General features: G+C 39.4%; 1 protein-coding gene across 1 annotated transcript; it reads right to left on the reverse strand.

Moving 5' to 3' along the window:
• Nucleotides 1–762: 762 nt before the first annotated feature.
• On the reverse strand, nt 763–19,355 carry LOC139470135 (cation-dependent mannose-6-phosphate receptor-like). Its single transcript, XM_071252434.1, has 7 exons — nt 19,148–19,355; nt 15,151–15,247; nt 14,288–14,409; nt 5,565–5,649; nt 4,876–4,988; nt 3,919–4,045; nt 763–1,777 (listed from the first exon to the last, which is right to left on the reverse strand). The coding sequence occupies exons 1-7, from the start codon at nt 19,297–19,299 to the stop codon at nt 1,721–1,723; spliced, it is 753 nt and encodes a 250-aa protein (XP_071108535.1). The 5' UTR covers nt 19,300–19,355; the 3' UTR covers nt 763–1,720.
• Between the last annotated feature and the right edge of the window lie 5,813 nt (nt 19,356–25,168).

The following is a 25,168-nucleotide window of genomic DNA, read 5'->3' on the forward strand; positions in this document are numbered from 1 at the left end:
CATATCGTCAACAAGTACCACATTGAACATAAATAGATACATTAATAACTAATGGTAACCATGGTAACTGTCTGGGCGACACATCAAGTGATTGAGGAGAATTTGGTGCTGCACGCTTTCATAATTGATTAGTTATATCACGACGTGTTATAATATGTGCGGAAGGCCTGAACTGATGCAACTCCTAGACCTTTACCTTTGGTGCAATCCACGAGTTCAGTTATAAATGCCAAGCAATTGCGTGGATCGATGCTCATGATATCAATCACTGGATTGTCTGGTCCAGACTCGATTATTTACAGACCGCCGTCATTTAGCTGGAATATTTCTTAGTTCGGCGTTTAACAACAAACCAACCAAAGCCAAACTTTAGGAGCAGGATGAATATGGAATTGAACTCAGAATCATCGGAGTTTAGCACGGCTACCAAACAGCGAGTTGCGGAGCCTGGGACCACTGGGCCACCCGTATCTTTGACGAAGGGTTCAGTGTCAAAACAGTGGGTACTCACGTCTGCACTGAACTAAAGAAAGGTTTATCTTTTGATGGGGAAAAGAAATATTATGGCGTATTTTAAAATTAAGGATAGGATAAAACAATCCGTCAACACAACACAATTTGTCTTACAAATATGTTATAAATCATGTATAAAAACAACCGAAAACATGGAAAATGTACTTTCAAATGAATATTGAATCGCTGAAATGTGAAGCAAAAATGTTAAAAACTAAAATGGAAATACATAAAAGTTTTTTCCACCGCGGTGGAATACTTTTCTGTATTTTCATTTTAGTTATCGACATTTTCGCTTTTCTTTTTGACATTTTAATTTTTGTTTTTGACATTTTCATTTTAGTTTTTGACCTTTTCGCTTAATTTCTCAGCAATTCAATATCTACTTTATAGATGATTTATCGCTTATTTGTGTGACAAATCGTGTTAGTTTGCAAAAGATTACGATAACAGTGAGTGAAATATAAAAATATTGAAAAACAGACTCCATGTCCCTTATGGGCCACCGTACGTTTCGTAAATATCACATATTAGGGTAAAAAAAAACACTTGTTTTTTTCCTAAATTGTATTTACGCTAATAACCTGTATGCGATGTTTAAGATTGCTTTTTTTAGATAAGGGACATTCAATTGGACACGAACATATTTCCGATAGCTTGGGTAGTATAAACCATATACTATCCGTCTTTGATCTGCGGAGGCGGACGGGTAGCCTAGCGGTTAAAGCTTTCGCTCGTCACGCCGAAGACCCGGGTTCGATTCCCGACATGGGTACGATGTGTGAAGCCCGTTTCTGGTGTCCCCCGCCGTGATATTGCTGGAATATTGCTAAAAGCGGCGTAAAAACATACTCACTCACTCACTCATTTGATCTGCGTCATTGTATTACATTCCCCTCAACCAAAAGCCTCACGCTCGTGGCCATGCTGGGAAGATTACACAAGGTATGAATATCAAGAGATTAAGGACTGTATGTTAGAAATACCCGCCCTTGCCATAATCGGGACACTCTGGATGAAAAATAGAACACTAATGACGGCCTGTCCATCAAAAGTTTGCAGGATAAGGGAAACATTGTAGCTGTTAATATACTTGTTATAGCCATTTTGTTGAACGATCGATTATTCGGAACCACGGTGTGAGTTGTGTGCCTAGCTTTGTATGGACGTGTGTGTTTCCTATCCTGCGCAGATACACAAGCGTCTTTCAAACCTTCCCGTAGCCAGACCGTCGACCACACGTGAACGTGAGAATGAACCCGTCCTGTAACAGACAATAAGAGTGAGTGAGTGAGTGAGTTAATGCTTTACGTCAAATCGGCAATATTTCAGCCGTATCGTGACGAGAAATTATACATTTTTAATACACGTATTTTAACTAAATAAAAACCTGTCATCGATGGACAGTAAAATTACTAGAATATCACAGATTAATATTTAAAACTAGCATACAAGTATAAAAAGATATCACTATAAATAACGGTACAATATAAAAAAAGGGCTATAGATCGCCAGCAGCTGAAGGTAGATCACCATGCTAGAGTCCATGGGGACTTACAGTACTTTTGCTACCTGCATGGTTCCCAGCCGGATTTACATAATCCCTTCCGCTGTTGGCGATTAATGACAAATTTAGCCAGGTTAAGGAACATATAAACTACGATTAAAACTGTGGTGGAAAAACATTACTTTAAATGACGTGGTCTGACATACGCTCTCTGGGGGACAATCATTTTACACTACTACCCCCATCAAGCGTAAAGCCACTAACAATCTCAGTTAACAAGTTTTCCTCTCCAATTCTAAAATATCTATTAATTACAAAACATATATTCAAAATGTATTTAATAATTCTATTTCTTTTAAAAAAAACAATAATCAAATGACAACTTACTTGATAAAAAAAATAGCATAAAGGAAGACATCGAGCGCTACCAAAAGGCTGGAAGATCTTATAACGTCAAGTAAGAGTAGAAATAATCAGTGATGCTCACAATAACAAGATCACGTTAGCATCGTTTAGGAATATAGCAGCGCTTGGAATGAGGGTCCAATGTCTACCATCAAATGTTTACTTTGCTCCAGTGAATCCCCTCTATCCGTGTAAATAAAGGCGACAAAACCTTTTCCATATTCATAAGAAATCTCTGCCCAGTTCAAATTCGATTGTACAATTCCGACTGTATCAGCATGCGCCCATGAATCGATATCAAATAGTGATGATACAAGGTGTTCGCGAAAAAGTGAGCGTATCCATCGGTGACACCCTCCACAAACACATGCAAAGGCAAGTCAATTGTTCACCCGGGGACATATAGTATATGTCAACGTAGGGAATTGCATCGGACACAATTTAAGACACCGATGCTGTGACCGTCTGGAAGGCAGCGAGTCCCGTTTGATTGAATGAGGGAGTTGGGTTTAACGCCGCTTTTAACGTGTCCCGTTTGAAGGCGTCAAAAATAACGCTTTTTACTTTACATGACTCGTGGTATTTCAGTGATATCGGTTAGTGTAAGCCGCAATTCCGAGTAGAAAAGGCGTTAGTTGTTTGCCCCTTTAGCGTTGATACATCAAGGGTCATAATCAGGGTAATCCCGGGATTCGAACTAACGAACCATTGCAAGACACAGCGACGCAACTCTCTGAAGTGAATTGCCGCGCCTCAGATAACCTGGTCAATCGTGCCCCCTATCGGGAGGCGGTGAACCTCTAAATAACATGAAGCTGGTCAGAATAGGTAACCTTGAATGATATGGTCATCACGTTATCTGACAAGAAGCCGTTAGCCGAGTGGCTAAAGCGTTCTGTGGTCAAACTGGTGGAATGCTTTCCCTGCTTGTGACATCACAGTGCTGAGTGTGATAAAAGGTGATCAAATAATCCCATTTTTTAGAGTGAGTGAGTGAGTGAGTTGGGTTTAACGCCGCTTTTAACAGTATTCCAGTCATATCACGGCGTGTCAGCTTAATGTGGGAGGAAACCCAAAGTCATGCAGGTCTCAGACGTTTACCACTTCGGTGAATTGTTTGATAGGCATTACTTAGAAGTTGACGGATGACAAGATAGACACAATTTTATGGATAACAACTTCTTTAATACCGTAAAAGAAGTTGTTATCCATAAAATTGTGTCTATCTTGTCACTTCGGTGAAACCTACGATCACGGGTATGGTGCTGACAAACCTAGAAACATAATCGGCGCGAATCGGGATTCGAAATCACAATCATAGGATTCTGGCGTGCCCAAGGGACGCAACTCTGCACAGCGAATCGCGGCGCCTTAGACGACTGGGCCGCCCGTGCCCCCCTCCCCACTCCCCCATTATTAGCAGCTGGTACAAAAAGTAACATTAAAATGTTTGACTCGACAATGATTGTAAAATACGAGTCACTGGAACTCACCCGAATGAGACCCGGTAGTATGGACCATAGACCAAAGTTCGGTACCATCTCTCTTCCAGACGCTTTTCGTACGAAGGTTTGGAACATCAGACCCCCCAAGATGTATAAAAACGCCACACCAAAAAATCTGCAAGAGAGCGAGAAGAATTTTTACATATAGAGAGAATAACTTGGCTTTCATGTCATGGTCCATGGTGAGTGAGTGAGTGAGTATGGTTTTACGCCGCTTTTAGCAATATTCCAGCAATATCATGGCGGGGGACACCAGAAATGGGCTTCACACATTGTACCCATGTCGGGAATGGAACCCGGGTCTTCGGCGTGGCGAGCGAACGCTTTAACCACTAGGCTACCCGACCGCCCCTTGTCCACTCATGAAAATTATGGCTTCGTCACATGTGTAAATACTCGAGTGGGACATTTAAGGGAATCTCACACACGTTTTGTGATATCTCTTGAATATGGGGAGTGTTGGCAGTTCGGGTAATATGTTTAATTCTACGCCGCACTCAGCGATATTCCAGCTATATGCATGTAAATAAACCAATATTGACCAGACAAACCAGTGATTGATATCATGAGCAACGCTCCACGCCGCCGGGGCACGTTGAAACGACAACAACCAAGTCACATAGTCCCACCATCCGGTCCATTTGGGCCATTGGACCATTGGTCCCATTGGACCTAAGGATTATTTCTAAGCCGAAACTCCCACGGAAGCGTTACTATCAACTCTCTCACTCTTTATAGGGGTGGTCTGGTAGCCTAGTGGTTAAAGCGTTCGATCGTCACGACGAAGACCCGGGTTCGAATCCCGTCATGGGTACAATGTGTGAAGCCCATTTCTGGTGTCCCCCGTCGTGATATTATTGGTATATTGCTAAGAGCGGCTTAAAACGATACTCACTCACTCACTCACTCGAACTCTATACAATGTAGGAACCCCACTGTACGTACATTATGACAACGATGCTGCCTCCAGATAGTCCCTCCCCGCCGGTGTTGTCGGGCCCCGGGCCAGGGCCTGGTCCCGCTTGTGGACAGCAGTGTTTACTGGTCAGCGTAAAGTACTGAAATAAACAAAGTTGATTGCACTTTTACTTTTAGTTTGTTTGTTTGTTTGTTTGTTGTTTAACGCCACAATCAACAATTCAAGCTATATGACGGCGGTCTGTAAATCATCGAGTCTGGACCAGACAATCCAGTGATTGATATCATGAGCATCGATCCACGAGCTGATTGAATGGACACATTGAACTTCGTTGTATCGTTAGTACACTAAAAGTAAAACGACCCGTGAAGATCCGGGGTAGAACAGGTCTTCACCCATACTTGCCGTAAAAGGCGACTGTGCTTGTCGTAAAAGGCGACTAACGGGATCGGGTGGTCAGGCTCGCTGACTTGGTTGATACATGTCATCGATCCCAATTGCGTGGATCGATGCTCATGATGTCAATCACTGGATTGTCTGGTCCAGACGCGATTATTTACAGACCGCCGTTATATAGCTGTAATATTGCTGAGGGCGGCGTAATACAACCAACAAACCAACCTCCACGTCTACCAAAGATCACATATTAAGCCAACATGCAAGCTGGCGTTAAACCAACCTCACTCACTTGAAATATATACAGCAAATTACTCACATACTTTGCACTCCCTGGGGGGTTTTCTCCTTCAACCGTAAAACTTTCGGTACTTTCATCACATTTAAGAGTTACATAAGATGTTCTGAAAATAAAGAACACTGATAAAGTGGTGGTGAAATGGGGTTTAACGTCGCGTCCAAGATTATTGCACTTATGTAGCGACGTGCATGCACGTGTGTGTGTTTGTGTGGCTACTTGTACTAGTCGGGACTGATGCCGATTTATAGTGCTAGCTCACCGAGATACCATGCCGCAGTTTAACATGAATACCCCACTCAGACACAGAATACTGACTCCGAGCCGACCAGTACTTGTTTTAGCCCCATAATGCCGAGCGCCAGACAGGGTACCATCAACAAGTACCACTTTTTAACGTCTATTGGTATTAAGCGGCCGGGGATCGAACCCCGGACCTTCCGCTCTCCGGGCGGACGCTCTACCACTAGACCACGGAGGCGGTGCAACACTGATAAAGACATACAAGGAAATGAAAATGATCTTGATCTAGATTCATTAATATTCACCAGTATCATATTTTAGAATTCTGTATTTTGATTGGACCGCCAGCGGTATCAAATTAGAACATAAACCTTACCACCTTCACATTTCATTCGGAACTTAAAGGGTTAGCGCATAATATCTCGTAATAGCGGACTTGATAAGAGAAGTGGCATGAATGTTCGGATCAAGGGATCAATGGCAATCGTTTTTGTCCATTTCTGTTTGCTTTCATTAGGTCAGACGCCGTGGCCCAGTCGTCTAAGGCGCCGAGATTCGCTGTGCAGAGTTGCGTTCCTTTGGCACGCCAGAAACCTATGATTGTGCGTTCGAATCTCGGTTCGCCCCAATTATGTTTCTAGGTTTGTCAGCACCATACCCATGCTCGTGGGTTTCACCGAAGTGGTAAACGTCTGAGACCTGCATCACTTCGGGCTTTCCTCCTACATTAAGCTGACACGTGATATAACTGTTAAAAGTGGCGTTAACCCAAACTCATTCAATCACTCACTCACTCAGACGCCGTAAAGAACAGTGGGGACACAATATTTTCACCTTGTAGTATCTATAGTGATGGTCAGGTAAGACATTTAGATATTGTCACCTTGTAGTATCTATAGTGATGGTCAGGTAAGACATTTAGATATTGTCACCTTGTAGTATCTATAGTGATGGTCAGATAAGACATTTAGATATTGTCACCTTGTAGTATCTATAGTGATGGTCAGGTAAGACATTTAGATATTGTCACCTTGTAGTATCTATAGTGATGGTCAGGTAAGACATTTAGATATTGTCACCTTGTAGTATCTATAGTGATGGTCAGATAAGACATTTAGATATTGTCACCTTGTAGTATCTATAGTGATGGTCAGGTAAGACATTTAGATATTGTCACCTTGTAGTATCTATAGTGATGGTCAGGTAAGACATTTAGATATTGTCACCTTGTAGTATCTATAGTGATGGTCAGATAAGACATTTAGATATTGTCACCTTGTAGTATCTATAGTGATGGTCAGGTAAGACATTTAGATATTGTCACCTTGTAGTATCTATAGTGATGGTCAGGTAAGACATTTAGATATTGTCACCTTGTAGTATCTATAGTGATGGTCAGGTAAGACATTTAGATATTGTCACCTTGTAGTATCTATAGTGATGGTCAGGTAAGACATTTAGATATTGTCACCTTGTAGTATCTATAGTGATGGTCAGGTAAGACAAGTAGATATTGTCACCTTGTAGTATCTATAGTGATGGTCAGGTAAGACAAGTAGATATTTTCACCTTGTAGTATCTATAGTGATGGTCAGATAAGACATTTAGATATTGTCACCTTGTAGTATCTATAGTGATGGTCAGATAAGACATTTAGATATTGTCACCTTGTAGTATCTATAGTGATGGTCAGGTAAGACAAGTAGATATTGTCACCTTGTAGTATCTATAGTGATGGTCAGGTAAGACAAGTAGATATTGTCACCTTGTAGTATCTATAGTGATGGTCAGGTAAGACAAGTAGATATTGTCACCTTGTAGTATCTATAGTGATGGTCAGATAAGACATTTAGATATTGTCACCTTGTAGTATCTATAGTGATGGTCAGGTAAGACAAGTAGATATTGTCACCTTGTAGTATCTATAGTGATGGTCAGGTAAGACAAGTAGATATTGTCACCTTGTAGTATCTATAGTGATGGTCAGGTACGACAAGTAGATATTTTCACCTTGTAGTATCTATAGTGATGCTCAGATAAGACAAGTAGATATTGTCACCTTGTAGTATCTATAGTGATGGTCAGGTAAGACAAGTAGATATTGTCACCTTGTAGTATCTATAGTGATGGTCAGGTAAGACATTTAGATATTTTCACCTTGTAGTATCTATAGTGATGGACAGGTAAGACAAGTAGATATTGTCACCTTGTAGTATCTATAGTGATGCTCAGATAAGACAAGTAGATATTGTCACCTTGTAGTATCTATAGTGATGGTCAGGTAAGACAAGTAGATATTGTCACCTTGTAGTATCTATAGTGATGGTCAGGTAAGACATTTAGATATTTTCACCTTGTAGTATCTATAGTGATGGACAGGTAAGACAAGTAGATATTGTCACCTTGTAGTATCTATAGTGATGCTCAGATAAGACAAGTAGATATTGTCACCTTGTAGTATCTATAGTGATGGTCAGGTAAGACATTTAGATATTTTCACCTTGTAGTATCTATAGTGATGGACAGGTAAGACAAGTAGATATTTTCACCTTGTAGTATCTATAGTGATGGTCAGGTAAGACATTTAGATATTTTCACCTTGTAGTATCTATAGTGATGGTCAGATAAGACAAGTAGATATTTTCACCTTGTATCTATAGTGATGGTCAGGTAAGACAAGTAGATATTGTCACCTTGTAGTATCTATAGTGATGCTCAGATAAGACAAGTAGATATTGTCACCTTGTAGTATCTATAGTGATGGTCAGGTAAGACAAGTAGATATTGTCACCTTGTAGTATCTATAGTGATGGTCAGGTAAGACAAGTAGATATTGTCACCTTGTAGTATCTATAGTGATGCTCAGATAAGACAAGTAGATATTGTCACCTTGTATCTATAGTGATGGTCAGGTAAGACATTTAGATATTTTCACCTTGTAGTATCTATAGTGATGGTCAGATAAGACAAGTAGATATTGTCACCTTGTAGTATCTATAGTGATGCTCAGATAAGACAAGTAGATATTGTCACCTTGTAGTATCTATAGTGATGGTCAGGTAAGACATTTAGATATTTTCACCTTGTAGTATCTATAGTGATGGTCAGGTAAGACAAGTAGATATTGTCACCTTGTAGTATCTATAGTGATGGACAGATAAGACACGTAGATATTGTCACCTTGTAGTATCTATAGTGATGGTCAGGTAAGACAAGTAGATATTGTCACCTTGTAGTATCTATAGTGATGCTCAGATAAGACAAGTAGATATTGTCACCTTGTAGTATCTATAGTGATGGTCAGGTAAGACAAGTAGATATTGTCACCTTGTAGTATCTATAGTGATGGTCAGGTAAGACAAGTAGATATTGTCACCTTGTAGTATCTATAGTGATGGTCAGGTAAGACATTTAGATATTGTCACCTTGTAGTATCTATAGTGATGGACAGATAAGACACGTAGATATTGTCACCTTGTAGTATCTATAGTGATGGTCAGGTAAGACAAGTAGATATTGTCACCTTGTAGTATCTATAGTGATGCTCAGATAAGACAAGTAGATATTGTCACCTTGTAGTATCTATAGTGATGGTCAGGTAAGACATTTAGATATTGTCACCTTGTAGTATCTATAGTGATGGTCAGGTAAGACAAGTAGATATTGTCACCTTGTAGTATCTATGGTGATGGTCAGATAAGACAAGTAGATATTGTCACCTTGTAGTATCTATAGTGATGGTCAGGTAAGACATTTAGATATTGTCACCTTGTAGTATCTATAGTGATGGTCAGGTAAGACAAGTAGATATTGTCACCTTGTAGTATCTATAGTGATGGTCAGGTAAGACAAGTAGATATTGTCACCTTGTAGTATCTATGGTGATGGTCAGATAAGACAAGTAGATATTTTCACCTTGTAGTATCTATAGTGATGGTCAGGTAAGACATTTAGATATTTTCACCTTGTAGTATCTATAGTGATGGTCAGATAAGACAAGTAGATATTTTCACCTTGTAGTATCTATAGTGATGGTCAGGTAAGACAAGTAGATATTTTCACCTTGTAGTATCTATAGTGATGGTCAGGTAAGACATTTAGATATTTTCACCTTGTAGTATCTATAGTGATGGTCAGGTAAGACATTTAGATATTTTCACCTTGTAGTATCTATAGTGATGGTCAGGTAAGACAAGTAGATATTGTCACCTTGTAGTATCTATAGTGATGGTCAGGTAAGACAAGTAGATATTGTCACCTTGTAGTATCTATAGTGATGGTCAGGTAAGACATTTAGATATTTTCACCTTGTAGTATCTATAGTGATGGTCAGGTAAGACAAGTAGATATTGTCACCTTGTAGTATCTATAGTGATGGTCAGGTAAGACATTTAGATATTTTCACCTTGTAGTATCTATAGTGATGGACAGGTAAGACAAGTAGATATTGTCACCTTGTAGTATCTATAGTGATGCTCAGATAAGACAAGTAGATATTGTCACCTTGTAGTATCTATAGTGATGGTCAGGTAAGACATTTAGATATTTTCACCTTGTAGTATCTATAGTGATGGTCAGGTAAGACAAGTAGATATTTTCAACTTGTAGTATCTATAGTGATGGTCAGGTAAGACATTTAGATATTTTCACCTTGTAGTATCTATAGTGATGGTCAGATAAGACAAGTAGATATTTTCACCTTGTATCTATAGTGATGGTCAGGTAAGACAAGTAGATATTGTCACCTTGTAGTATCTATAGTGATGCTCAGATAAGACAAGTAGATATTGTCACCTTGTAGTATCTATAGTGATGGTCAGTTAAGACAAGTAGATATTTTCACCTTGTAGTATCTATAGTGATGGTCAGATAAGACAAGTAGATATTGTCACCTTGTAGTATCTATGGTGATGGTCAGATAAGACAAGTAGATATTTTCACCTTGTAGTATCTATAGTGATGGTCAGGTAAGACATTTAGATATTTTCACCTTGTAGTATCTATAGTGATGGTCAGATAAGACAAGTAGATATTTTCACCTTGTATCTATAGTGATGGTCAGGTAAGACAAGTAGATATTGTCACCTTGTAGTATCTATAGTGATGCTCAGATAAGACAAGTAGATATTGTCACCTTGTAGTATCTATAGTGATGGTCAGGTAAGACAAGTAGATATTTTCACCTTGTAGTATCTATAGTGATGGTCAGGTAAGACATTTAGATATTGTCACCTTGTAGTATCTATAGTGATGCTCAGATAAGACAAGTAGATATTGTCACCTTGTAGTATCTATAGTGATGGTCAGGTAAGACATTTAGATATTTTCACCTTGTAGTATCTATAGTGATAGTCAGATAAGACAAGTAGATATTGTCACCTTGTAGTATCTATAGTGATGCTCAGATAAGACAAGTAGATATTGTCACCTTGTAGTATCTATAGTGATGGTCAGGTAAGACATTTAGATATTTTCACCTTGTAGTATCTATAGTGATGGTCAGGTAAGACAAGTAGATATTGTCACCTTGTAGTATCTATAGTGATGGACAGATAAGACAAGTAGATATTGTCACCTTGTAGTATCTATAGTGATGGTCAGGTAAGACAAGTAGATATTGTCACCTTGTAGTATCTATAGTGATGCTCAGATAAGACAAGTAGATATTGTTACCTTGTAGTATCTATAGTGATGGTCAGGTAAGACATTTAGATATTGTCACCTTGTAGTATCTATAGTGATGGTCAGGTAAGACAAGTAGATATTGTCACCTTGTAGTATCTATAGTGATGGTCAGGTAAGACAAGTAGATATTGTCACCTTGTAGTATCTATAGTGATGGTCAGGTAAGACATTTAGATATTGTCACCTTGTAGTATCTATAGTGATGGACAGATAAGACACGTAGATATTGTCACCTTGTAGTATCTATAGTGATGGTCAGGTAAGACAAGTAGATATTGTCACCTTGTAGTATCTATAGTGATGCTCAGATAAGACAAGTAGATATTGTCACCTTGTAGTATCTATAGTGATGGTCAGGTAAGACATTTAGATATTGTCACCTTGTAGTATCTATAGTGATGGTCAGGTAAGACAAGTAGATATTGTCACCTTGTAGTATCTATAGTGATGGTCAGGTAAGACAAGTAGATATTGTCACCTTGTAGTATCTATAGTGATGGTCAGGTAAGACATTTAGATATTTTCACCTTGTAGTATCTATAGTGATGGACAGGTAAGACAAGTAGATATTGTCACCTTGTAGTATCTATAGTGATGCTCAGATAAGACAAGTAGATATTGTCACCTTGTAGTATCTATAGTGATGGTCAGGTAAGACATTTAGATATGTTCACCTTGTAGTATCTATAGTGATGGACAGGTAAGACAAGTAGATATTTTCACCTTGTAGTATCTATAGTGATGGTCAGGTAAGACAAGTAGATATTGTCACCTTGTAGTATCTATAGTGATGGTCAGATAAGACAAGTAGATATTTTCACCTTGTAGTATCTATAGTGATGGTCAGGTAAGACATTTAGATATTTTCACCTTGTAGTATCTATAGTGATGGTCAGATAAGACAAGTAGATATTGTCACCTTGTAGTATCTATGGTGATGGTCAGATAAGACAAGTAGATATTTCCACCTTGTAGTATCTATAGTGATGGTCAGGTAAGACATTTAGATATTTTCACCTTGTAGTATCTATAGTGATGGTCAGATAAGACAAGTAGATATTTTCACCTTGTATCTATAGTGATGGTCAGGTAAGACAAGTAGATATTGTCACCTTGTAGTATCTATAGTGATGCTCAGATAAGACAAGTAGATATTGTCACCTTGTAGTATCTATAGTGATGGTCAGGTAAGACAAGTAGATATTTTCACCTTGTAGTATCTATAGTGATGGTCAGGTAAGACATTTAGATATTGTCACCTTGTAGTATCTATAGTGATGCTCAGATAAGACAAGTAGATATTGTCACCTTGTAGTATCTATAGTGATGGTCAGGTAAGACATTTAGATATTTTCACCTTGTAGTATCTATAGTGATAGTCAGATAAGACAAGTAGATATTGTCACCTTGTAGTATCTATAGTGATGCTCAGATAAGACAAGTAGATATTGTCACCTTGTAGTATCTATAGTGATGGTCAGGTAAGACATTTAGATATTTTCACCTTGTAGTATCTATAGTGATGGTCAGGTAAGACAAGTAGATATTGTCACCTTGTAGTATCTATAGTGATGGACAGATAAGACAAGTAGATATTGTCACCTTGTAGTATCTATAGTGATGGTCAGGTAAGACAAGTAGATATTGTCACCTTGTAGTATCTATAGTGATGCTCAGATAAGACAAGTAGATATTGTCACCTTGTAGTATCTATAGTGATGGTCAGGTAAGACATTTAGATATTGTCACCTTGTAGTATCTATAGTGATGGTCAGGTAAGACAAGTAGATATTGTCACCTTGTAGTATCTATAGTGATGGTCAGGTAAGACAAGTAGATATTGTCACCTTGTAGTATCTATAGTGATGGTCAGGTAAGACATTTAGATATGTTCACCTTGTAGTATCTATAGTGATGGACAGGTAAGACAAGTAGATATTTTCACCTTGTAGTATCTATAGTGATGGTCAGGTAAGACAAGTAGATATTGTCACCTTGTAGTATCTATAGTGATGGTCAGATAAGACAAGTAGATATTTTCACCTTGTAGTATCTATAGTGATGGTCAGGTAAGACATTTAGATATTTTCACCTTGTAGTATCTATAGTGATGGTCAGATAAGACAAGTAGATATTGTCACCTTGTAGTATCTATAGTGATGGTCAGGTAAGACAAGTAGATATTGTCACCTTGTAGTATCTATAGTGATGCTCAGATAAGACAAGTAGATATTGTCACCTTGTAGTATCTATAGTGATGGTCAGGTAAGACAAGTAGATATTTTCACCTTGTAGTATCTATAGTGATGGTCAGGTAAGACAAGTAGATATTGTCACCTTGTAGTATCTATAGTGATGGTCAGGTAAGACATTTAGATATTTTCACCTTGTAGTATCTATAGTGATGGTCAGGTAAGACAAGTAGATATTGTCACCTTGTAGTATCTATGGTGATGCTCAGATAAGACAAGTAGATATTTTCACCTTGTAGTATCTATAGTGATGGTCAGGTAAGACATTTAGATATTTTCACCTAGTAGTATCTATAGTGATGGTCAGATAAGACAAGTAGATATTTTCACCCTGTAGTATCTATAGTGATGGTCAGGTAAGACAAGTAGATATTTTCACCTTGTAGTATCTATAGTGATGGTCAGATAAGACAAGTAGATATTGTCACCTTGTAGTATCTATAGTGATGGTCAGGTAAGACATTTAGATATTTTCACCTTGTAGTATCTATAGTGATGGTCAGGTAAGACAACTAGTTCTAGTATCTGAAGTGATTCTCAAGTGAGATTAGTAGATAATTTTACCTTGAAGTATCTGTCGTGGCGCTGTACACTAGCTGGAGTCCATTTGTCGGGTCATCCTGGAACTTTGCCGATTTTTGATCGCCGAGACTGAAGTAGGAACCGACTTGGTCCGTCTGACAGGCCTGTGAACCAAGACGTATATGTCAGCTGAGCTGCGTTATGGCAACTGAGTCTCTATCGTTTCCAGAAGCGGCCATACGATACCCAATTGCGCCCCTTAACCGGTTCAAATCCAGTTATGATCCTCAGTTTATCATTAATTTGAAACACCTTGAGACAACTCAATTATATTTAAATCAACATTAAATACTTCCAATCAATGTAAGAATACATTTGGTAGTTGTGTTATATTATACATGTATTCACAAGACCACGCGGTCTTCGGGCAAGGTGAACTATAAGATGGATCACCGTATCACATGAAGCTGCTTGGCCCTCCCAGCCATACACGCAAAGGAATCTAGTTAGGCTTTTTAACAAAATAACAGAATGACAAAACCAAAGCACCGTTCTTCGTATCTCAAGATACTTGTTGTTACCTACAAGATGAGGATTTGATAAACATCTGCATCTGCACCACTGCAACTTCCTTCAAACACGTCAACATGATGGAGGGTGCAAGCCCTGCGTCTTTAGCTAGGCATACGGCATACCACTTAATGGCATCCAGTTTACGCGCTCTTGAGTCATATCAGTGTACACAGCTGGTAAAAGTACATTAGGAACCGACCACATAATATTCCGGGGGGCTCGGATTTTATCGAAAATAAATGGAACCTGTCACCCTCACCCTCACACTCACAATGCTGCAGCTTCCGCAACCACTCCTAGGTGGTGTTCCATAGGTGAAAATTCCCACTTACCGCAACTTTGTCACATCCTCCACTGCCCTCGGAGAAGTCGTTGCAAGGATTGTAGGAGTAGTACCACTGCCCTGTACCGTCCGGATTGTCGGGATACCTGTTGGTGTAGTAACAATAACATGGTATTATAGTCTGAAATATGGCAATGGCTTCACTACTATTGCGAGGCAAGGACTCCTTTTATGGTGCAAATCAGCAGGTCATCATCAGAAAGCGAGAACATTTCTCTCTGTGTCATTTCAAATGTAATGTTATCATTACATGTTGACATTTACGTGTCTGGCGTTACATAATATGTGTGAATATCAGCTACCTGGAGTTATGGTATTCCTGGTGTTACAGTTAACCAGACGTGATAGTTAACCTGGTATAGAGTTTACCTGGTGTTATGGTTAACTGTGTGTTATAGTTAACTGTGTGTTATAGTAATTCTTTATTATAGTCATCTTTGTTATTGTTAACTGTGTGTTATAGTAACTTTGTTATAGTTAACGTTGTTATAGTTAACTGTGTGTTTTAGTAACTCTGTGCTATAGTTAACTTTGATAAAGTTAAATGTGTGTTAAAGTTAACTGTTATAGTAACTGTGTTATAATTACCTTTGTTATTGTTAACTGTGTGTTATAGTAACTTTGTTATAGTTAACGTTGTTATAGTTAACTGTGTGTTTTAGTAACTCTGTGCTGTAGTTAACTTTGATAAAGTTAAATGTGTGTTAAAGTTAACTGTTATAGTAACTGTGTTATAATTACCTTTGTTATTGTTAACTGTGTGTTATAGTGACTCTGTTATAGTTAACGTTGTTATTGATGACTGTGTGTTATAGTAACTCTGTGCTATAGTTAACTTTGATAAAGTTAAATGTGTGCTAAAGTTAACTGTTATAGTAACTGTGTTATAATTACCTTTGTTATTGTTAACTGTGTGTTATAGTGACTCTGTTATAGTTAACGTCGTTATTGTTGACTGTGTGTTATAGTAACTCTGTGCTATAGTTAACTGTTATAGTTTACTGTGTCTAATGGTTTACCTGGTGTTATGGTTTACCCCGTGTTATGGTTTACCTGGTGTTTTGGTTTACCCCGTGTTATGGTTTACCTGGTGTTATGGTTTACCCGGTGTTATGGTTTACCCGGTGTTATGGTTTACCCGGTGTTATGGTTTACCCCGATGTTGCGCTGTAAATAACTGTCCCCTGTAACGTCTGTAAGCCCAAATTCTTTGAGCCCTGAGTCGTCTGGCTACTGTCTGTCGACTAACCAATTCCCTAAAGCATTCGTCGCTGATGACGTTACTGTCAGGAATCGATTGCGGAGATGCGATGTACGCAAGTACCGGTCTTCGTTGGGCGTAGTTACCCTGGGTCCGCCTGTTCATAATGTATGTACCCTTTTGGCACGTAGTTTCGGCTGCCCAAGTGGAACGTGTTCTTCGCTTTTTCGCATTTTCTACAAATGGACGTGTAATCACCATCTGAATAGAGCATTGCTGTGTTTGAACGATGTGTTTTGCATTGTTTTAGTTCGAACTTATGATTATAATTTTTTATAATTTAATTGGTAAAGTGATAAAGCTTCTTTTGGCCGTCAGTTTAGTTGTAAATATTTTACCTGGTTTAATGTATGTATCTTTATTGTGGTCAAGTGCATACGTTATCCTGTGCTATCATCACATTGTGTACGGCCACGTGTGGTTACAATCCTTACTTGCCTCCTATCAGCAAAGGTTATAATTCTAATCAGTTCTGTATCTCTGTGACATGGTTATCGACACTCGTTGTGAACCAGGGCTACGGTGGCCCATAAGGGACATGGAATCTGTTTTTCATTATTTTGATATTTCACTTACTGTTATCGTAATCTTTTGCAAGTTAACACGATTAGTCATATAAATATGTGATAAATCATGTATAAAGAAGATATTGAATCGCTGAAAAGTCAAGCGAAATTGTCAAAAAACTAAAATGAAAATATCAAAAACAAAAACAGAAAGGTCAAAAACTAAAATGAAAATTTCAAAAACAAAAACGAAAATGTCAAAAACAAAAGCGAAAATGTCAAAAACGAAAAAGAAAAATGCAGAAAACTTTTTCCACCTTGGTGAAAAGTATTTCCACCGCGTTGGAAATAGTTTTCTGTATTTTCATTTTAGCTTTTGACATTTTCGCTTTTGTTTTTGACATTTTCATTTCAGTTTTTGAGATTTTCGCTTCACATTTCAACGATTCAATAGCTACTTGAAAGTTCATTTTCCATGATTTATCACATATTTGTGTGACAAATTGTGATAATTTGCAAAAGGTTGCGATGAAAGTAAGAGAAATATCAAAATATTGAAAAACAGACTCCATGTCCCATATAAATATTTTTCAGAAAAGTCACAGTTGTAAAGCGCAAAGTCCAATTCCAGGAATATGTCACCATGATTAAGTGAGTGAGTGAGTTTGGTTTTACGCCGCTTTTAGCAATATTCCAGCAATACCACGGCGGGGGACACCAGAAATGGGCTTCACATATTGTACCCATGTCGGGAATCGAACCCGGGTCTTTGGCGTGACGATCACTGGATTGCGTGGTCCAGACTCGATTATTTACAGCCGTCATATACCTGGACTATGTGCGGCGTTAAACAACAACGAAACAGGTATATGTCATGTCAGAATTGCCCTCAGAGGGGGGCCATCTGTTGTTGTTGTTGTTGTTGTTATTATTATTATTATTATTATTAATATTGTAGTTCCTTTATGTTTTTGTTTGTGTATAAAAATAATTTCATTACTCATTCTGTGTTTAGTACATAGTATTTACTTCCTTATTTGATAAGAAAAGAGTAAGAAAAGTAGTTGCAAAAACGGCTAACTGTTATGTGATATACCTGAACTGAGCTTAACGGCCCTGATTGTGGATATATTTAATAGTGAGTGAGTAAGTTGGGTTTAACGCCGCTTTTAACAGTATTCCAGTTATATCGCGGCGTGTCAGCTTAGTGTGGGAGGAAAGCCCAAGGTGATGCAGGTCTAAGACGTTTTACCACTTCGGTGAAACCCACAAGCACGGGTATTTTGCTGACAAACCTAGAAACATAATCGGGGCGAACCGGGATTCGAACCCACAATCATAGGTTTCTGGCGTGCCCAAGGGACGCAACTCTGCACAGCGAATCGCGGCGCCTTAGAAGACTGGGCCCTTGATATATTTAATTGTGAAAACATCCATCATAAGATAACACATGCAATAACAGAATTGATTCGAAAAATGTCGGCCTCACAATAACAATTCGGAGATTAATCACTGTTATGACAACGCATTATGGCTAGACATATGTATTTTCCTTAAATACGTATGTAAGAAAGCTATCAAATAATCTCTTTCGTGGATACGACCTACGAATGTTATAACGCTAACGGCACAGGATCTATATATTAGTAGAGATAGCGCTCACGAAAATTGGGTTCGGGTGGCCACGTTCTGTGACATTACATCTTGCCAATTTCCTTGCTCATACTTTCGCTCACTGGTTTGACATTCCTCAGTTATGTACAGACCGCCTTGATATAGTTAGGACGACTCACTCATCAGTACATATAGATAACCTAGGTATATCCCAATATTGTAATATCAGTTTGGGGTCGAAGTGAGTGAGTGAGTTTAACGCCGCTTTTAATATTATTCAAGTTATATCACGGCGTGTCAGCTTAATGTGGGAGGAAAGCCCCAAGTGATGCAGGTCTCAGACGTTTACCACTTCCGTGAAACCCACGAGCACGGGTATGGGGATGACAAACCGAGAAACATACTTGGGGCGAACCGGGATTCGAATCCTCAATCATAGGTTTCTGGCGTGTCCAAGGGTCGCAACTCTGTACAGCGAATCGCGGCGACTTAGACGACTGGGCCACCCGTGCCCCCTGGGGTCGAAGTTGAATAGAATATTATTTACTCCATTGGCACATACTTGATGGGTTATCAATCAAACGTGATAACATTTTTATACTTACGCTGCCTTTCCGTCATTTTTCCCCAGGGCTTTTAGATCAATGGTTCCTTTAGAGTTCTTGCATGAACACGGATTTATAAGTTTACAATCTTCAGATGAACAATGCGTGATGAAATAAACGCACAGAATTAAAATCAACGTAGAGGCACTCATTGTTGATCAGGAGAGAAACTTGCATCAGACAATCATAACCCCACTCCGGTTCAACAATGTCCTCAAACGTGAGAATCATGTGACAAGGCGATCGGCACCTTCTCGTTGGATCTTGTGGGACACGGAGATACAATAACCACACGACTGACCGAGGTTCTCCGAAGTTTTCCGAATGAAAGCAGATGCCAGTCATATGATTACAATGAACTCTGCAAAGATTATCGTATTTGAACTTGTATATGAAGATATCTGTAGATTGTGGTGCATTCATCACACTCAACAGTTATCTCCCTTAGATTGATTAAGATGTACTCCAGGTATGCAAACAATAGACTGTTCACTGTCATTGTTTCTGATAAGACAGACATGTGACGAGGGAGTGACGAGCAATGTAATGTTTATTTGTATATGCGTGATATAAGCATGATTTGGCAATAAATGGCTTCCTGTTACCACACTTGCGAATCTTCCGGCTTTCCCTCGACATTTAGCTGACTTCCACCATTTCTCTGATTTGATAGCGAAACGAAGTGTGTTATGTGGCAGTATATTGTTACTTGTCAATTTTAACCCAGAAATCTGTGAAAGTACTTCGTGTGAAACCATCAAACAACCAACAAATAGTATACAACCAACTAGAATAACTAGGATTACGAATGACCAAAACAAAATACTACACCGCAATTACAATGGCAGTACAAAATAGAGTGGCAGTAAAATATTCAATGACACTATATCATATGATGACAGTGGTCACTATCAAATACAAAAATACAGTTGTAAAAGTAAAGGTCAGTGATAATAATATATCCACCCAGCGCGACAGTGGTCAAACTTCCGAGATGGGCCTATGCAGAGATTCCGCGTGATCTTCCCACGAAAGCTGGTCTTGATGTGTTCTCAGATGAAAAAGTGTGAGAGATACGACATGCATGCTCTTCTCCCCTTATATAGAGTCTAATTTGCTTCTGGAAATAACACATTGCCATCGCCAGTTTAGCGGCACTAGAGCATTACAGAATATTCAACACAAGTCCACAACATTCTGGAAGTTTCGGTTGTTTTTATACATGATTTATCACATATTTGTATGACAAATTGTGTTAATTTGCAAAAGGTTACGATAACAGTAAGTGAAATATCAAAATATTGAAAAACAGACTCCATGTCCCTTTTGGACAACCGTAGGTACGTGTTTTCTCAACTTGTCGTTTTCATCCTGTAATGTATCCAGTTTCTCACTCACTTACTTAAGAAACTGATCGAACTTTGTATTGAGTGATGTCATTTGTGATTGAATACATTCAAGCGTTTTTGCGAGGTCACTAAGAGTGATCTCATTATCCGGGGTCACATATTGACCTGCCACATTCTGAGATGATAACCTAGTCTGAACCCTAGTATCTGAAGAACTGCGGGGTGTTGGTGGTGGGCCTAGGTTAGACTCGACGTCCCATGAGGCAAGTAGCAATGTTAAATACAGCAAGAGCAGGCGACATCCCAACCTCGTCCCACATGGGAGCTGTATACCGGGGTACATGTATCGTGGCCGTCTGCCCCGAGGGACAAAACACCCGATTCTAGCTCTCCAAACTTTAATATCAATGTTCATGTTGATTAATCCGAAAGTGTGTATACTTAACAGCTTGGTAGTCTGTGAAGTCTGTCTAGGGGTCCACGACTTGTGTTGGTATGAAACTTTTTTTCCCACAGCAAAATCACAATACCCACCATGAACTTGATCACGTGAGAGACCATTATAATGGGATTTGATTAACGTGAAGGTCGGGGGGTAAGTGTAGGTTTACCGAAATTCGAGCACTGGTGATAGGTGAGGTGAAATTGGGTTTAACGTCGCGTCCAAGATTATTGCACTTATATAGCGACGTGCATGCATGCATGCATGTGTGTGTGTGTGTGTGTGTGTGTGTGTGTGTGTGTGTGTGTGTGTGTCTGCTTGTACTTGACTGGTGCCGATTTATAGTGCTAGCCCACTGAGATACCATGCCGCAGTTTAACATGAATACCCCACTCAGACACAGTATACTGTCTTCGAGCCGACCAGTCCTTGTTTTAGCCCCTTAATGCCGAGCGCCAGACAGGGTAACAACAAGTACCATCTTTTAACGTCTTTTGGTATGACGCGGCCGGGGGCGGTCGCCCTGGTGATAGAGAGGATGAATTTACTTGAAAGTACATTTTCCATGTTTTTGGTTGTTTTTATACATGATTTATCACATATTTGTATGACAAATCGTGTTGGTTTGCAAAAGTTTACGATAACAGTAAGTGAAATATCAAAAATATTGAAAAACAGACTCCATGTCCCTTATGGGTCACCGTACGTATCAGACCTGGAAATAAAAAAACTTAAAATCTGGAGGCTCAGTCCCGGTGTTGCATCTTGATATTTCATGGGTTATCAGAACGAAAGGGTGAGGCATGGAGTGAAACAGAGCACGGCGAGGGATTTTATGAGTTCGTCACTGAACATAAGCTCCGCCATCACAGTTAGTATTGAACGTGCACACGGGCTGCATTGTCGCAGAGGAAGCAGACCTGTTGTTGCCAAATTCACCTTCTTTAAGGACAAATCTGAAGTATTGGATGCTGCAAGAAAAACCTTAACAGGGAATGAGCACAATCTCATTAAAATGTGAACTTAGTTCTCGCTATCGTTAAAAAAAGATCTGAGGACATCCCATTACGGGTCACGTCAGAACGACCTTTCATCAGACCAATCAAAGCGTCGCTTACCAGATCCTTAAAGTGACAGTCGGAATGTGTTTTGTAATCATGCAACCTCGAAAACGTTAACACGGGGTATTCCGAACGACCGTTACGGCCCGTACCACTGATTCTGTCAAAATTATCTCTCACTTCCGAAAGGTCGGTCTGACGTGACCCGTAATGGGATGTCCTCAGATCTTTGTTTAGCGGTAACGAGAACTTAGATCTGATTTTTATGAGATTGGAATGAGCAATTTAGAGTGTCTGAAGATTTTACGGAGCGAGTGCGACAGATTAGATCGAAATTAATTCCCTTGACGATGGCAGCGAGGAGGGATAAAAATGTCGCTTATATGAGCTACGACAAGTTGGTTATCGATGGTACCGGTGTTTATATACGACCATGAAATCTCTGATTGCTTATTGTGGGAGGAAAGCCCGAAGTGATGCAGGTCTCAGACGTTTACCCCTCCGGTAAACCCACGAGCACGGGCATGGTGCTGACAAAACTAGAAACATAATTGGGGCGAACCGGGATTCGAACCCACAGTCATAGGTTTCTGGCGTGCCCAAGGGACGCAACTCTGCACAGCGAATCGCGGCGACTTAGACGACTGGACCACCCGTGCCCCCTGTAAACATTGACTCAACATCAGACAGGAATACAACTGATGCTATGAGTGACTACAGTCCATTAGTTATACAAGATTTGATTACCACCATATGATCATGGAATAGTAACGGCTTGAAATATAAAATTGTGGATTCAGATTTTTCTGCCTTTTGTAAAAATTATGACATTTTCTGTTTAATAGAGACAATGTGTATGAATGGGCATGATATTTTGCAAAATCTATTTACCGACTATGATATCTTTAGTTGCAATCCAAAACGTTATAAATCTCGTCGACGGTTTTCAGGAGGAATATCAGTATGTATTAAACATTGTATATCCCCTTTTCTTGTAAGAGTTTACGGCCATAGCGATAATGCTCTACTGTTCAGGGTGAAGAATGAGTTGTCTCCCTTACATAGTATCCTTGTATTTGTTTACATCAACCCTGGGGATTCACCAGCAAATGCAAACAGTGAAGAGAGTGGAATTGGCATGCTTGATCGGGAACTTACTGACATTCTTCATGATTATGGCGATTTATGCGAATATATTTTATGTGGAGATTTCAGTGCCAGGACTGGAAATCAGGTAGATTATAAATAAATGATGTTGATTATTTACCTATTGACATGGACTATAAAACCGATAACTTTTCTCGTCCTCGTCAATATCTAGAAAAGGCATAAACAACTATGGCTTATATTTATTAGATACGTGTAAGATACTTGGCCTCCATATAGTTAATGGAAGATTTAAATCAGATATCGTAGGCAATTTGGGGCACGGGTGGCCCACTCGTCTAAGGCGCCGCGATTCGCTGTGCAGATTTACGTCCCTTGGGCACGCCAGAAACCTATGATTGTGGGTTCGAATCCCGGTTCGCCCCGATTATGTTTCTAGGTTGTCAGCACCATGCCCGTGCTCGTGGGTTTCACCGAAGTGGTAAACGTCTGAGACCTGCATCACTTCGGGCTTTCCTCCCACAATACGCACGCACACATACACACACTATCAATCATTCAAACCTCGAGTTTTATTATTCGTTTCATACAAGGTCAGGAAGCTGTTAGGATCTTATTGTTTCTTCGTTTTACCACCTTAGCAATGAAGTAGCACTATAAATCGGCATCAGTTCGGATTAGTACAAGCACCCACACATACCCACACGTGCATGCACGACGCTATAAGTGCAATAATCTTTGACGCGACGTTAAACCCCATTTCACCTCACCTCACAGGAGTAAGGAACATCCCTTTGTTGCTTCAAGTAAATTTTATAGTTGTGGCATACAGGATATTGGGAGGTTTACTTGGAGGAAGCGAACTAATTGCGTTGGGTGTATATTATCTGAGCCTCGTTCCCCTATAGCTGTTGTCTTGGGGTAGATGTCAGCTGGTCGTATTCAGTATTTAGTTCTTTTAAAACTAGGTCTATCATAAGTACTATTTGAAAAAAAGAAGGAGTCAGTATGCATTCGGTTGCACTGGACACATTTATTAACGGTCAAATTCAGTTACTAAAGATGCACAGGGGAAAATTACTCACTGTCGTAACAGATTTGCACAAAAGCATAATTGATAGTATTAAACTTTTAAAAATAATTTAAATATGGATACAACGTTCATCTGTTAGTCAACATTATGATCTTGTATGGTTGTGTGAAAATGTTACAAAAAATAGATACATTCTTGTGCATGTACGTATAATTGGCAATATTTGTAACGTGCACATTCCATTGATGCAATAATGCAGCTCTCTAACGTTACATAATGCAGTGACCCGGGCGAGAATGGATCTGACACACTCCACTGATTGTCGTAATGGGCGACTACATTGGATCAGGGGATGGTTTGTTTCGACCTGATTTGAGCCACTCAACAATCCGTGTGTGTGTGTGTGTGTGTGTGTGTGTGTGTGTGTGTGTGTGTGTGTGTGTGTGTGTGTGTGTGTGTGTGTGTGTTCCTTCGGTTGTGTCTGTGTTGTATATGTGTATGTATGTGTTGTGTTGTGTGTTTGTATGCGTGTGTATGTGTGCGCGCGTGTGTATATGTGTGCGTGTGTGTGTGTGCATATGTATGTGTGTGTGTATGTGTATGCATGTGTGTCTGTCTCTGTGTGTGTATGTGTATGAATGTGTGTGTATATGTGTGCATGTATGTGTGTGTCTGTCTCTGTGTGTGTATGTGTATGCATGTGTGTGTATATGTGTGCATGTATGTGTGTGTCTGTCTCTGTGTGTGTATGTGTAAGCATGTGTGTGTATATGTGTGCATGTATGTGTGTGTCTGTCTCTGTGTGTGTATGTGTATGCATGTGTGTGTATGTGTGCATGTATGTGTGTGTCTGTCTCTCTGTGTGTATGTGCATGTGTGTGTGTGTGCGTGAGTGTGTGTGTGAGTGTCTGTGTGTGCATGAGTGTGTGTGTTTAAAGGCCCTGTTTATTTCGATTACGGTATTAATGAATAACGATTGAGAAATTTAACGCCGAATACCAACAGCTGATAATAACAAACAAACAAACG

The sequence above is a fragment of the Haliotis cracherodii genome, unplaced genomic scaffold, assembly GCF_022045235.1.
Source record: "Haliotis cracherodii isolate W230 unplaced genomic scaffold, xgHalCrac1.p SCAF_20, whole genome shotgun sequence".
NCBI classification, from domain to species: Eukaryota; Metazoa; Mollusca; class Gastropoda; order Lepetellida; family Haliotidae; genus Haliotis; species Haliotis cracherodii.